The sequence below is a fragment of the Heterocephalus glaber genome, unplaced genomic scaffold (genome assembly GCF_053883595.1).
Source record: "Heterocephalus glaber isolate CG9 unplaced genomic scaffold, H.glaber_assembly_v1.0 deba00000943, whole genome shotgun sequence".
In the NCBI taxonomy this organism is placed as follows: domain Eukaryota; kingdom Metazoa; phylum Chordata; class Mammalia; order Rodentia; family Bathyergidae; genus Heterocephalus; species Heterocephalus glaber.
Genome location: NW_028258175.1, coordinates 2,635,367 through 2,651,451, shown reverse-complemented (window position 1 = coordinate 2,651,451; position 16,085 = coordinate 2,635,367). Strand labels below are relative to the sequence as shown.

General features: G+C 42.9%; 1 protein-coding gene across 20 annotated transcripts in view; it reads left to right on the top strand.

The window, feature by feature from the left end:
• The window catches only part of Katnip (katanin interacting protein), a 179,218-nt gene that overhangs the window by 84,986 nt on the left and 78,147 nt on the right, over nt 1-16,085 (top strand). For all 20 annotated transcript variants that reach the window (XR_015450358.1, XR_015450359.1, XR_015450360.1 and 17 more), the window contains one exon: nt 15,028-15,295. Coding sequence is in view for 17 of the 20 variants with exons in the window: in XM_021237361.2 (XP_021093020.1) it covers nt 15,028-15,295 (268 nt within the window). In the remaining 3 variants the exon portion in view is untranslated. The remainder of the gene's footprint in view (nt 1-15,027; nt 15,296-16,085) is intronic.

The following is a 16,085-nucleotide window of genomic DNA, read 5'->3' as shown; positions in this document are numbered from 1 at the left end:
GTATGCTGACTTTAATTCTGTTGAGTGTATACCAAGGAGTAGTATAGCTGGATCATATGGTAGTTCCATTTTTGGTGTTTTGAGATACTTCCATACTGATTTCCACAGTGGCTATACCAATTTAGATTCCTACCAAGAGTGTAAAAGAGTTCCATTTTCCCTGAATCTTTGCCAGAATTTATTGTTTATTCGTATTCTTGATGATAGCCATTCTGGCTGGGGTGGGTGGAATGTCATTGTAGTTTTGAGTTACAATTCCCTAATGGTTAAAGAATTTGAACATTTAATATGATTGCTAACCATTTGTATTTCCTTTACTGAGACGTGTCTATCCAGTTCATTTGCCTCCCCCCACCCCCAGGACTGGAGGTTGAACCCAGGGCCTTGCACATGCCAGCAAGTGCTATGTCACCTGTGCCCATTTTTATTGGAGTTTTGGTTCTTTTGGAGTTGTTTTTTGAGTTCTTTATGTCATGGCTTCTAATCCTCTGTTGGAAGAGTAGCTGCCAAAGATCACCTCCCGTTCTGTAGACCGTGTCTTCACTATGTTAGTTGTTTACTTTGCCGTGCAGTGGCTTTTTAACTTGATGCCATCCCATTGGTCAGTTCTTGCTATTATTCCCTGAGCCTTTGGAGTCCCACTCAGGAAGTCACTTCCTGTGCTTGCATCTTGGAGTGTCTCCCCATGTTGTTTTCTATCAGTTTCATTTTTTGAGGTCTTATATTTAGGCCTTTGATCTACATTGAATTGTTTTCTGTACAGAACAAGAGATGTGGATCTAGTTTCAGTCTTCTACATATAAGTAAGCAATTTTCCAGAGGCTCTGACCTCCAGTATATGTTTTTATTAAAGAGGCTCTGACCTCCAGTATATGTTTTTGGCCTCTTCATCAAGAGTCAGGTAACTAACTGGGACAGGTGTGGTGGTCCACGCCTGTAATCCCAGCACTTCGGAGGCAGAGGCAGGAGGATTGCTGAGAGTTTGAGGCCAGCCTGGGCTACATAGTAAGTTCAGGATCAGCCTGAACTACAAAGCTGTCTCAAAAAAAAAAAAAAAATCAGGTAGCTGTAGCTGGATGGATTTATTTCTCTATGATTTTTTTCTTTTTTTTTGGTACTGGGGAGCGAACTCAGGACCTTGCGCTTGCAAGGCAGGCAGTGGAACCATTGAGCTAAATCCTGGCCCTTCTCTATTCTGTTTCATTGGTCTACATGTCTGTTTTTATGCCAGTCCCACATTGTTGTTTTACTATGGCTCTGTAGTATATTTTGAAGTCAGGTATTGTGATACCTCCAGTATTGCTCTTTTTACTTAGAATTGCTTTGGCTATTCTGTATCTTTTGTGTTTTCATATAAATTTTCAGGTTTTTTTCTCCTAGTTCTTTGAAGAATGTCATTGGTTTTTTGGTTTTTGTTTTTTGTTTTTTTTGGTACCGGGGATTGAACTTGGGTCCTTGTGCTTGCACAGCAGGTGGTGAAACCACTGAGCTAAATCCCTGGCCCTGTCACTGGTATTTTGATAGAGATTGCATTGAATCTGTAGATCATTTTTGGTAATATGGTGATTTTTAACAATAATTAAATCTGCCAATCTGTGAACATGGGAGGCCTTTGTATCTTCTAGTGACTTCTTAAGCTTCTTGCTTCATTCAGTGTTCTGTAATTGTGATTGTAAGATTCTTTCACCTCCTTAGTTAGGTTGATTTGTATGGGGTTTTTCCATTTGTTTCTTTGTTTTGTTTTGTGAGACTATGTAGCCCAGGCTGGTCTTGAACTTATAGCAATGCTTCTGCCTCAGCCTACTCAGTGTTGGGATATAGGCCTGAGCCACTGTGCCCAGCTGATTTGTAGGGGTTTTTTTTGTAGGTCTTTTTTTAAAGCTATTGCGAATGGAATTATTTTTCTGATTTATTTTTCAGTGAGTTCATTGTAGAAAGATGTTGGTTTTTATGTTGATTTTGTATCCAGCCACTTTGCTATTTGTTTGTCAGATCTAAAAGTCTTTTAGTGGAGTCTTTAGGGTGTTAAACGAGCATGTCATCTGCAAAGAAAGATAATTTGACTTCTTCCTTTCCTATTTATATTCCTTTATTTCTTTATGTTGCCTAATTGCTATGGCTAAAAATTCAAGTGCTTTTTAAAATAGGAGTGGTGAAAGTGGACATCCTTGTCTCATTCCTGATTTTAGAGAAAATGCTTTAAAATTTTTCTTCATTTGGTGTGATGTTGGCTATGGATTTTGTAATATATATAGCCTTTATTATATTGAAGTATGATTCTTCAGTACCTAGTTTCTTTGGGGCTTTTAATATGAGGAGATGCTGAATTTTGTTATAGGCTTTTTCAGCATCAATTGAGATGACTATTTGATTTGTTTTGTTTTGTTTTGGTACCAGGGATTGAACTCAGGACCTTGCACTTGTGAGGCAGGTGTGGTGCCACTGAGCTAAATCCTCAGCCCAGACTGTGTGATTTCTTATCCTTGATTCTATTTATGGTGGTGTGTTATGTTTATTGATTTCTGTGTGTTGAACCATCTTTATATCCCTAGAATGAAGTCAGCTTGATCATGTTTCAATGTCTTGTTGAATTTGTCTTGCAAGTATTTTATTAAGGATTTTTTTGCATTACCAAGGACTGGGGTATCCTTGGTGTGTTTGTGTGTGTCCTTATCTAGTTTTGTATCAGGGTGATATTGGCCTTGTAGAATGAGATTAGAAATGTTCCTTCCCTTCATGGAAGCTGTTGTGTTCCATCCTTTATGGAATACTTTAAGAGCATTGGTGTTAGTTCTTATTTAAAAGTCAGGCAAAATTCATCAGTAAATCCATCTGGTCCTGGGCTTTTATCTGTTGGGAGACTTTAAAATTACTACTTCACTTTCATTGCTTATTATTGATCTGTTTAGGTTTTCTATGTCCTTTGGGTTCAATTTTTGTAGATCATATGGAAATTTATTTGTGTCTTCTAGAATTTACAATTCACTGGAACAGAGATTTGCAAAATAGTTCCTAATGATCCTCTGAATTTCAGTGTTATCTCTTGTAATATCCTCTTTTTTGTCTCTAATTGTATTAATTTGGGTCTTTTCTCTCTTTTGGTTAATTTAGCAAAGGATTTATCAATTTTATTTATCTTTTCAAGAACTAGCTGTTTGTTTCATTGATTTGTTGTATTCTTTTAGTTTCTATTTCATTAATTTCAGCTCTGATCTTTATTTCCTTCCATCTATTGGGTTTGCTTTTGGTTTATTGTTTTTTTAAGGCTTTGAGATGCATCATTAGATTACTTATTTGAGATATCCCTGATTTTTTTTTTGGTACCGGGGATTAAACTCGGGTCCTTGCGCTTGTGAAGCAGGAGGCGGAACCACTGAGCTAAATCCCCGGCCTGATATCCTTGACTTTTATGTAGGCATTCATAGCTATATACTCCCCTCTTAGAACCACCTTCATTGTATCCCAGATTCTGATATGTTGTGTTTCCATTTGCATTCCCCTTGCTTTCTTCAACAACCCACTGATTGTTCAAATATAAACTGTTCAATCTCCATGTGTTTGTATAGTTTCTCTAGTTTTTCTTATTGATTTCTAGTTTCATCCCATTATGCTCTAAGATACAAGGAATTATTTCATTTTAAAAAATTTTCTAAGACATGCTTTGTGGCCTAAAATGATCTGTTTGGAGAAAGTTCCATGAACTGCTGAAAAGAGTGTGTATTCTGCAGATGTTGAATGGAATTTTCTGTAGATATCTGGTTTAAGACTCACTTGATCTATGGTGTAGTTTAACTCAGATATTTCTTTGTTATTTTATGGGGGGGGGCAGTCCAGATGACCTCTATTGGTGAGAGTGGAGTATTGAAGTCAGCCACTATTATTGTATCAGGGCCTATCTGTCCCTTTATTACAAATAGTGTTTGTTATATGAAATTGGCTGCACCAACACTTGGTGTACATATATTTACAACTGTTAATATCTTCTTGGTGACTTGTTCCCTTTACTAATACATGGTGACCTTTGTCTCATCTAACTAATTTTGGCTTAAAGTCTCCTTTGTTATATATGAGTAAAGCTACTCCTGTTCGCTGTCAGATTCCATCTGCATAGAATATTATTTTTTTTTAATTTTTAAAATAACTTTATTATCAAACACGCACACATACAAAAAAATAAAACCATTGAAAGAAGAACAACGCAAGGGGAAAATAAACTACAACAATATTCAAATATAGTAGAACGCAACCAAAACAAAACTGAAAAGCACTTAAACATTTTTCCATATAACTTAAAAAAGCATCTCAAGCACCAACAAGACACCAGAGGATGTGATTTGTTTCAGAAGGGTCCCCCAAACCAACACTGAACAAATAATGATCTGAAAAAAAAACTCCAGTTAGCTGGCAGACTCCACATAAGCCAGACTTGTCCCTAATTTAAATTTTGATAGTCATATAACACACAATGGAAACACAATCCGAGAAATATGGTATTAGGCCATTTTATCCATGTGTATCCTTAAATACACTTTCAGTTTCTCACACTAAAGAAACTATTCGATATTTACACATATGTGTCTCATTTATTTCACTTAAGAGTATGGCCTCAATATGCATCCATTTAGCTATAAATGTCTCTAGTTTCTTGGAATATTATTTTTTTTAATTTTCAGTCTGTGTGTCTTTGCTGGTGAGGTGTGTTTCTTGCAGGCAGCAAAGAATTATGTCTTAATTTTTAATCCAGTCTTATAGTCTGTGTCTTTTAATTGGAAAATTAAGATTATTTACATTCAGGGTTATTGTTCAAAGGTATGTGCTAATTCCTGTCACCTGGTTGTTTTTCTAAAGTCTGATTCTTTCCTAATTTTCATTTGCTTATCTGTATTTCCTCTTCTGTGTATAGGATTCTTTTAAGTATCTTCTGCATTGATGGCATAGTGGTCATGAATTGCTTTAGTTTATGCTTATGTTGGAAGGTCTTTATTTCTCCTTTGATTCCATGCGTTGCTTTGCTCTATATAGTAATCTAGGTTGGCAGGTATTTTCTTTCAGGATTTGATATATATCATTCCATGCCTTCTTGGCCTTTAGATCTTCTGGAAATCTTCAGTTTTCTGGTGCATTTGCCTTTGTTGTTTTTTTTTTTTTTGGTACTGGGGATCGAACTCGGGACCTTGTGCTTGCGAGGCAGGCAGTGGAACCACTGAGCTAAATCCCTGACCCTGGATTTACCTTTATAAGTGACTTGGCATTTCTTTCTTACAGATTTCAGTATCTTTCCTTGTTTTTTACTTGACATTTTAACTATAATATGACATGGGCAGGTTCCTTTTTGATCATGCCTATTTGGGGTTCTAAATCCCCTCTTTATCCGGATGTCCGTATCTTTCCCAAATTTGGGAAATTTTTGCTATCATTTCACTGAATAGATTTTCTATGTCTTTCATCTGTACCTTGACACCATTTTCTTTGCAAAAAAAAAATTTTTTTTTAATTGTTAAATTTGGTCTTTTATTTGTGTCCTAGAGTTTTGGGATATCTTGTTCATAATTTCTTATTTTTCTTTTTACTGTCTGAATGTGATAATTCATGAACCTTGTCTTCAAGCCCTGAAATTCTTTTTTTATTCAGTTTATTGGTAAATCTTTACACTGAGCTTTTTATTTGACTTATTGAGCTTTTTATTTCCAAGATTTCTATTTGGTTCTTTTTCAGAATCTCTCTTTGTTAAATTGCTCTTTTATATTCTGCATTGTCTTCTGTAGTTCATTCAGAATATTTGTGTCTGCTTTAAAGTCATTGATCACTTAAAAAATCAATCTTTTGAATTATTTGTCCAACATTTCATTCATTTCCGTATCTTTGAGTTCACTTACTGCAGAGTTATTAGCCTTTGGAGAAATGCCTTGTTTCTTCATATTTCTTGTGTTTCTACATTGAAACTTGTACACCTATTTAGATGGATATCTCCTTCCATTTTGTATGAGGATTTTAACCAGCAGCCTTGTTCAGAAGGCTTGATCCCCAACGTGGCTCGGAGAGGGGAAAACAAATTCCACTAACAATAACAACACAAAAACAAACTAGATATTAAAGTACAGTAAAAACCAATTAAAATCATCAGCTACACCACCAGTAACAATAGAAAAGCAGCATAAATAATATAAACTAAAAGGCTAAGAATTAAATAAAGTTTAAAAGTAGCAATAATAAAGTATTAATACTAAAAATGGAAGGGTCACACAAGTGAAAAATCAAAGAAGAAACATTTTTTAAAAAGGAAGAGAAGACGAGAAAAGAGGAAAAGAGAGATAAAAGTCCAATTAAAGAATAAAAAATAAAAATGAATAAAAAATAAGTAAACTAGATAGAAGTTAGAGGAAAAGCAATAACAAAAAAATAGGGAGAGAAAAAGAAAAAGAGTCCAAAAAAATTCCTCCATACTGAGGTGTTTGGATTGGTAAGGTTTCCTTCCAGGACCTACAATACTGGAGTCCATCAGGTGTGGAGGAGAGATACTGAGTTGTATTTCTGCCAGGTGTGGAGGAGTTGGGGCCCGTTATATTTCCTCTCCACTCCCACCCAAAAGGCTGATACTCTATGAATCTTGAGCCCTGCCCCACCTTTCCCACTAGGCAGGGCTGTTCATTGGTGTCACCTGCCTCAGGAGCTTCTTCCTGTTTGTGGGTTTCCCTCTGTGCACTATCACCAGCTAGCTGTACACATGTGGGCTGGTGAGTGCCCCACTGGTTCCAGAGCCACCTGTCTATGCACCTGGGGCATAGCACACATCCAAGCACAGACATATTCCTGCACACATCTGAGAGTGGGTGAAACAAACCACTGAGTTCTTTGCTGGAAGGAGGGCAGCCATGGGAACCAAGCAGACCACTTGGCTTGATCCTGTCCCTTCAGATACAGCCGTGGCCCCAGCCCCTTGCTGCTTACACTTCCCAGAAGGCCTGCAACTAACCCTTCCCTCTCCATGATTGTCTCACCCAGTCCCTCCTGCTGGGGGTCCCCAGGAACCCTGAAGTGTGATTGGCCTGTGGCTTGGATTTCCAAAGTACCTCAGTACCTAACAGCTCTCTCTCAAGATGGCTCCTGGTTATCACAGTCCGAGATATGGTGAGCAATGGGTGGATTTCTTCTCCAAAGCTAGCCTGCCTCACAACAGGAGTCACCTTCAGACTCAGTCTTCACACTGGATTCACCAGTAACCCTGGGTTTCTCCTGGGCTTCACAAGGGCTGCTGGCCCTCTTCAGGCTTACCTTGCTTTCTTCCTCCCCAGGGAGCTGGGAGCAGCATTGCATACTGCTTCATACTTTATGTGGCCTTGCCTTTCTGTTTCGTCATGCTTTTTAGCTTTCCAGTCACCCCTTCCTTGATTTCCAGATGCCCTCTTCTGTCCTTGAAATATAGCATCTCCTTTCTAACTCAGACTCTTGTCATTCTCAGAGTCACGTGAGTTATTTTTATTCTGCCATCTTACCCAGAAATCTCTCGAAAATTTTACTGCGCCTCCTTTGGTCTATAGAACTCTCTGCCTTTGGGTCTTCATCTATGTGATTGCTGGTCTGTCTTTCAGGAGCTCCTCAAAATTCCTAGTTAGCTGGTGACATTCTTTGGTGCTTGGTCTCTCTCTGGTCCCTGGCTCTTGAGCTTTCAGCCAGCCCTCTGGCTCTGGGCAGGCTTTGGTGAGGGAGCTGAGACGGGGTGGTGCTGAGGGCTTTGTTTCCTGTTCTGAGTTAATTCAAAACATTTATGGCAATATCTGTCAAATAAAAACATCACCGTGTGTCTTCATCATCTTACTCACTGGATCTGACACTGTGACTTCTGCTTCTTCCTCAAAGTCAAAATAACCGTGGAAGGTAAAGGTTTTGGATGATTCAGTACATTGTGCTGGTGATGATACTGCAACTAAAGACACTCAGGAAAGAGGACATTCAGAGCTGCTTCAGAAAGGGACAAGGATGCTGAGATCAGTGTGTTCAAAGTGGGGGGGGTATTTTGAGGGTGGTTAATCGCAGTATCTTTTACTGTAATAAGTTTTTTCCCCAAATTTAAACATTCACTGTATTTTCAATCGGTCCTCATATTTGAAGCACAATGTAAAATTCAAATTTCCCTAGCCATAGCTATGGAAATTGATGTAGGAGCATGTGATTATTTTTTTTAAATACAAAGTACACCCTAAAGTTAGGGCACAAAACATCTATTACAAGCAATTCTTTATTTTTTTAACAAGCAATTCTTGATCTAGGAGGCACTGGGCTTGAGATATGGCCTGATAGGCCTTCAGTTTGGTTGTTTTTTTTTTGGTACCGGGGATCAAACTCTGGTCCTTGTACTTGCACAGTAGGCACCGAAACCACTGAGCTAAATCCCAGGCCCCAGCCTTGGGTTTGGACTTTGACTGTCATTACACTCGGGCTGTCTTCTGGAGTGTCTATTTTTTGTCGACAGATTATAAATTCTATGAGAATGAGAACACTGCTTGTCCCTTACTCTGTCCCTAGCATTTAGCAGTCACACCTGCTTATTACGGTGGACAAATATTTTTCAACAAAATATTTGTTGGATAAATTAATGAATGAAAAGAAGAACAAATTAATCAACTATGCCTTCAGTGCAGGATAAAAAGCCTTTATGGGACAGGCAGGGTAATATGAATGTGTAAAATGCCTCATAGGAGGCAATAGGATTTAGTGGGAATTATTGCAACCAACCGTGCATGCCAGGCTGAAGGTATTCAAATCTCAGTTTTATACAACTGCTAGCTGAAGGAGAGACATTGCTGGAGGGGTAGGCCCTTGGGGCACTGGGCTCTCTGCCTGCAGTCGGTGACCTCTACCCCAGGGCTGCTGCTTCCTCCTAGGCCTGTCTGAAAGTGTCTGTTCTGTCCTAATGGTCCAACATTGTGCTTCTTGTAGGGAAATTCCATAGACTCTGAAAAATGAAGATGAATATGCTGTCATTACAATTTAAATTTTTCCATGAAAATTGAAACCCTGCTAAAACTGTCAGGAAACACTAATTCCTAGCTGTTATCTCATCATGTCCATTCAGCAAGCTTGTCAGGGTGTCAACGAAAGGTTTACCACATTAGAAGTGGGGCTTGCAGCTCAGCGGCTCATCTGGGCACAGAGGGCAGCAGGGGTCAGGCCCAGGCCCGGGATCCAGACTTGGGTCACTCCCCTTTCTAAGCACAGTTCAAGGCTCCTGTTTCATCCCTAACACTCAACACATACTCTCGCTCTAACACATGCAGCACCTCAAAGGCAGCTTTGGTCCAGAGCTCTTCTGGCCAGGTGTCACCAAGCCCCTGAGACTCGGTGGACAGTCACCTGACTTCATCCCTTTCTAGAGCGCACGTGCTTCCATGGTGGTACCAGGCAGGGAATACATGTGGTTACCTGATTAAGAGTCCAGGCCTTGGAGTCAGCTGGTCATTCACCCAAGCCCCGGCTCTGCCATTACTAGTGAGGTGACCTTGAGTAGACAAGAACACCCACCGCCCTGGGGCAGTGTGGGGCTGGGATGAGATAAGGAACATGGGAGCTGTCCTGGTGCCCGATATGTAGCAACAGCTTAGCGGTGGTAGCTTGTTTTTGTCCTTGGTGATGTCCTAGTTATTGTTACCATTATCGCAAAACATGGGACTTGATGCTTGCCTGGTTTTGCTCTTTTCCTAGCCCAGCAGGAGTAGATCAGGCAGATGAGGCATTTCCTAGTGGCTCTTCCAGCACCTACCTTTAAGTCTTCAGCATATGTCCCCTTGCCACCTCACTGCACTCCAGTGCAGAGGCTAATTTGTGTGCAGTCCCTGTCATCTGCTCTGCACCCTCCCCATCTGCAGCCCAGCTCCAAGAAGCAGGCTTTCTGTAGAAAGGGCTTGAACTTCACATTTTAAACACTGAACACTGAAATGGAATATAACAAGGTTTTAAAGCAAAGCTATAAAGTAAGTTTCACAGAGAAATTTCTGGGTGTTGACTTCAAAGCAGCTGGTAGATCCCACAGCGTGGTACCCTTTTGAAGTTCGAGCAGATTGGCTTTCAAAGGGATGACCCAAGAGGTCCTCCTTTTGCAGATGGAAAGGTTTTGGGCAGCTTTCTCTAGGGACTGGTGCTCCTTAGCCTGTCTGCCCTTTGCCCTTGGAACAGATGGTTTTCTAATATATGAGCACCACAAGGGCTACATTCCTAGCTTCCCTCACCTTGTACAAGAAACGATGTATTCTTTTCCTTTGCCAGGAAGGTACCAACCATACAGAATCAGGATATATACATAATATGTATTATATATGTATATATATTATATATGTATATAATATGTGTATATATATTATATATGTATATAATATGTGTGTATATATATATATATGCCTTGAGTAAAGTATGTCAATGCCTGACACACACACATATATATTTAAATAGGAGAAAAGAAGAAAAGAAACCAAATAGAAACAGGAATAACTATTGACATTCAAACTCCTTATTGTAAGAAATATTATTTCTTAAAAGAGCCATCCACTTAATAAATCATGAAAGAATATGAAGAGGCTGGAACTGCCCCCATTCATTTTCTTACGCATTGCCTGCCTGTCTCCCCCACCCCAGCCAGTGCCCCAGGGAGGGCGGAGGTCTGGCCCCTCACCCCACTGTCACCAGCCTTAGCGCAGCACTTTGGCACACGTGTGCACACGCGTGCATTAGCAGGGTGGTCGCCACGTTTTCCTCCCTGCTGGGTGGGCCGTGACCGAATGCAAGGGAGTCTAGTGTTTTGTTTTAATAATACTGGAGATTGAACACAAGGTCTTTGCCCTGAGCTACATCCCCAGCCCTTTTTTATTTTTTATTTTGAAACAGGGTCTCACTAAGTCTCTAAGTGGCCCAGCCTGGGCTCATCCTTGCCATCCTCCTGGCTCAGCCTCCCAGAGTTCTGGGATTTGCAGGTGTGCGCCACCAAACCCAGCAGGAGAGTCTGCTTCACATGTTAGAAATGCAGGAGGAACCAGGGCCAGTGGCTGAGGGCAAATGTTATAGCTCTGCCATCTCATCAGTGTGAGAGGCTAGATTTGCTGAGAGCCTCTGCTCCATAGTTGCCCAAATTTGGGGGATCCCCAAAATTTATTCAGTTAAATGTGGGGTTGCAGTTTCATAAATGGGGTGAAGTGACCGGAGGACACTGGCTCGTCTGACCTTGGGCCTGTGGGGCCTGATGCCCATCCCTGGCCTCCCTGGAACTGGCTGTGCTCACTGCTGCACCTGCCTTGCACATCACTGGGGCCAGCTCTGGGCCCAAGGCCTGACTGGGACCCCCGGACAGGGCAACTGTCTCCCGGCCAGGAATCTCTGCTGTTGGCTCCCATTTTATCGTTCAGTGCACAGGGACTAGAAGGGTACTGGGATGCAGAGAGAGGGGCTTGCGGTCCCATCGCCCTGCCTGGCCCCACCCCTGCAGAACAGAAGCCTGAGGCAGACCCTGTTTGAGAATGGGGCTGGGCTGAGAGCAGTAGCTGATGAGCTGCTGTTCTGTTGAACCAAATTCTGTTACCACGGGGTTTTGTTCTATCTTAGGGAGTAGTTGTGCCAATCAAACGAGAGAAGGACGTGAACACGTTTTTTGGCATTCAGGTGAGTATCTGCTGTAAAGGATTACTGGACTGGAGGTTGTGTCTGACAGCAGCCTACCGGCGACTCATGTTTCCCTGGTGAAAAATCATAAATCTGTCGACCCTCCACCTGCCCAGCAGAGTCAGGCTTTGAAGCCATGACTCGTGACCTCAGTCCAACTTCCACAGGGGTTGTGTGGACCATCTCGTGTGCTCAGTTAGAAGACCTGTGTTTCCTTTTCAATGCCAGTGGCAACTGCATGCTGGCTCTGATTCAGGGCTGTGGCCTCCGCACAGTGGCAGTGGTGACAGGTCACTCTCTGATGGGGAGGTGGTGCTGTGCATCCTAGAACGTCCAGCTGCATCCCTGGCTCCCACCTACTCCTCTCCATGCCTAGTAGTGACAAAAATGCCTCCAGTCCTTGCCAAACGTCCCCCTGTAGGGAGCAGAATCAGCCCCAGTTCAGACCATCTAATAAACCAAATCTGTGAAGTACGAATTTGTTAACCTATTTTGACAGATGCCAAAGTACAGCTCGGAGTAGTTAAGGAACTCACTAAAAGCCATGTCGCTAATGTCACCGCCAAGGGGTATGGGTATACTCTACCCCTGCACATGGCCACCACCCAGGCATTGACATACTTAGTCATTCCGCAGATATTTATCAAGCACCTACTGCATACCCAGTATTGTAGTTGATCGATAAGTATCACTGATGATTGGTATGGTGTGACCCAGAGAGCTGCATTAGTTTCCACCACTGCTTTAATACCCTACCATAGACTTCGTGACTTACCTAATAGTTCTGGAGGCCTGAAATCCCAGATCACCTGAGAATAACGTGTTGGCAGGCTTTTTCTAGCTTCTAGAGGCCACCTATTTCCTGGCCCCTTCCTCCTCAAGGCCAGCCCAGTGGCATCTTGTCTCCTCAGGACCTCTGCTTCCATCCTTACACCTTTATTTAACACTGATCTTCCTGCCTTCTCATATAAGGACCCTTATGATTACACTGGGCTCCCGTAACCTGGGATAATCCTCCATCTCTGTATCTTTAACTTAATCTCATCTGCAAAGGCCCTTTGCTTTGTAAGGTACCAAAGCATGGGTCCCAGGGGCTAGGATGGGGACATCTTTGGGGGCCACTTATTCAGCCTACGACAGTCCTCCTTCCAGCCTGTAAGTGAAGAACACTCATCCTAATCTAAGATTCCCAGAGATTCAGCCCATTTTGGTTTCAAGTCCAAAATGTCGCCTAACTCTCATCTGCTCAGAGCTCCTAAATCTCATCTAAATCAGCTAAAGTAAGTGAGAGTGAGACTGTGTGTAATTCATCCTGGAGCACGGTTTCTCCATCTGAGAACGTGTGAACCTGGAAAACAAGTTATCTGCTCCCACACACAGTGGTGGTGAGTAAGATTGGCTTGGGGGGAGAGAATGAACGGGAAATAAAGGAGTCATCAAACCTCAGTAATTGCAGCACACAACGGGGCAAGCACCACTGGGCTCCAGACCTGAGAATACTTCGCTGTGCTTCTGGCTCCGTCTGCTCGGCTTGCAGCGCCAGCCTTGGGCTGTCTTCCTTTCCGGGAGGGGCAGCATGTGTTTGTGGAGGTGCAGTTCATCCTCCTGTGTCCTTCCTGCCTGTGGAATTGAGTTTGGCAGCCTTCTTTCATTTTGTGCTTTCATTCTCCTGTTCAGCCCAAACCGGCCATGTTCGCTAGCTTGACATTCTCAAAAGCCACACTGGACTCCTATAGAAGTTTCCAGGATTCGCCCCGCTAGACAAGCGGCTCCTGTATGGGTCTTTCCTGGATAATCCCGTCGCTGATCCCGGCTCCTGCAATGCCCAAGGGAGTCCATGTCTGATTTTCTCAGAGCCCACTCTGACCGAATGTGCTTGGATTCCAGATGCTTCTGAGGTGCTAGCAAAAAGTTACCCAGCCACACCCTCGGTTTTCTCTCCAGGCCCTCTTTCCTGACAGTGAATCTCCTAATTTTAGCATCCTCTGCAATCTGGATAGGCAGACAACTTGCCAAAGTGAGTCCTGGTTCCTCCTGACTTCGCAGTTCTTTCACGGCCTGTCTCTCCTCCTGCATTCCACTCTGAGCAGCAAGAGGAAAGCAGACTGTGTCTTCAACACTTGAGTTGGAAATCTCTGGAGCTAAGTATCCAAGTGCATCGTTTACAGGTTCTGCCTTCCATGTGATGCCAGGCCTCAATTCAGCCAAGACTCCGCTCCTGCACGGTGGCATTTCCCCCCTCTGGTTTCCTACTCAGAAGCCTCATCTTCTGAGCCCTTCCAGCAGCGCCTTTACTGTCTGTATTTCTATCACTGGTCTGTTTAGGAGGACTTCAGTATGATAAAAATTTATCATAGAGTGATCTTTACTTTTCTTGAGCCCTCAGGGGTTCACAGATATCTAGGATTGGGCTGTGGAGATCTTTGAGGAGCCATTATGCAGCCTACCACAGCCATTAGGTTTATTGGGCAATCATCAAACCATCATTGATTACTTTTCATTTCCTCAGAACTGTGTTGGATTTTGAGGGCCAGAGGGCAGCATAACAAAGCTGACCAAAAATGCTGGTTTGACCAAAGAGTCCAGTGTATATTTTCAGTCCTAGTGTAAATGTCAGAGGGTCTCTTGTTCCCTTTAGAAGTGTCCTGGTTTGGGTGATAATGTCTTCTGGTCACTAAATATAGATCTTAATGCTTAGTCATAGAGACAAAATAGATGTGCAAAAAATTATCAGGCTGTTCTAGTTAAGTGCTAAAGTGTAGATCTTGATGCTCGGCCTATCATCTCAGGGAGACAAAAGAAACATGCAAAAGATCACCCAGCAGTTACTATTAAGTGCTAAACGTTGTGACATTTAGATGGTGCTGAACATCTGTAATGTGCGGGACAGCCCTCAACAGCTCTGCTGGATGTGTGATTGTCTGAACTTTCAGGGTCACGGGGAGGCCTTGGGGTTCCTATTCACAGTGTGGTCCCTGGGCCTGCAGCCTCAGAGGACCTCACAGAAATGCAGATCCCCCAGACCCCTCCCAGGCCCAGCGAATCAGAAAACCTGGGGGTTCGGCTCCACAGTCTGTTTTAACCTCTTCATCTCTTACATACTTATGCACACACGCACACACATGTGCACACAATTTTTGTGGCCTCAAGCATGCAAACATCACAGTTACTACTGTGAATAGTGCTCTACCTGTAGCCTTGCTCATTCTTCTGCCCCTTTTCCCCAAATCTTCAAAGCGATGACAACTCATGGGTTGAGATGTTATTATTAAATGCTAGTTTGGTGGGAATGTAGTTCTTTGGTTCACATGATCTATTTTTAAATGAGTTTTTTCTCAGAATACCCTATTTTATTTTTTCATGTCTCTCCTTGGCTGTTGGCAGGAGCTGAGAAAAAGCCTGGAATTTAGTGTAAATCTACAGAGGAAACAAAAGGATTGTTCTAGTGATGAATACGACTCAATTGAGGAAGACATCCTCTCTGAGCTGGGGCCTGAGGACCAGGAGCTGCCAGGCTGTCCCAGAGATGGCCCTGCTCTTTTCAGTGGGGACTCAGGACCAAAGAGCTCTTCTGAGGACCAGGAGCCGGACGCACAGCCTCCCTCGGGCCCAGACACCCTCATGGTGCTGGAATTTAACCAGACTTCCAAAGGTGAGCTCTGTCTTGTGTGATGTTTCTTTGCCTTTGGTATCTCTGGATCTATTCACAGGACTTCAACTTCCAGCAGCATTGTGAATTTAGCTTTGAGTGTCTGTCTCGCAGGCCAGGAAGCTGTGTCTATGAAGATTCTGTTGATTGCAAGAGGCCAAGTCTCCCCGTGGCTCCCAAATGACCCTGAAGCCCCAGGCAGTTGATGTGTGGCAGATAGCTGTACAGGGCTGTCCTGAGCATTGTGGAAAGTTTAGCAGGATTTACCCATCAGCTGGCTAACGCAGAGTAGCTTATACACAAGGAGCTATTTATTGGCTCAGATAGCTGGAAAGACTAGAACTCTAGCAGAACTCATTTCTCCTCCTCTCCCCCCTCCCCTCCCTCCTCTTCTTCCTTTTCTCCCCCCCCCCCGCCCCCGTCTCTTTTGAATGTTTCTCCTTCCTTTACACTATTTCCATTCTCAGGCAGACTTTCCAACATACAGAGGCACTGTTGCCTTCGTATGAGACATTATTAGCTTTGCATCCCTATCAGGAAGTAAATCTTTCTTTCCCAAAGGCTCCAACAGAAGTTCCAGCCATGGCTCTCAGGACCATACTCGGGAGCCTACCTGAGTCATGTGCTACCTGAGCTAATGACAGGCTCTGAGGGCCAGGCCCAGCCAGCAGGGCTAAGGGTGTGCTGCCTCCACCCCACCATATGGATGGACAGTGCAGCAGAGGGGAGTTTGAAGAAGAAGAAAAGGTGCTAGCGGCAGAACTACTGGTTGCCCACACTTTGAACCAAAGCA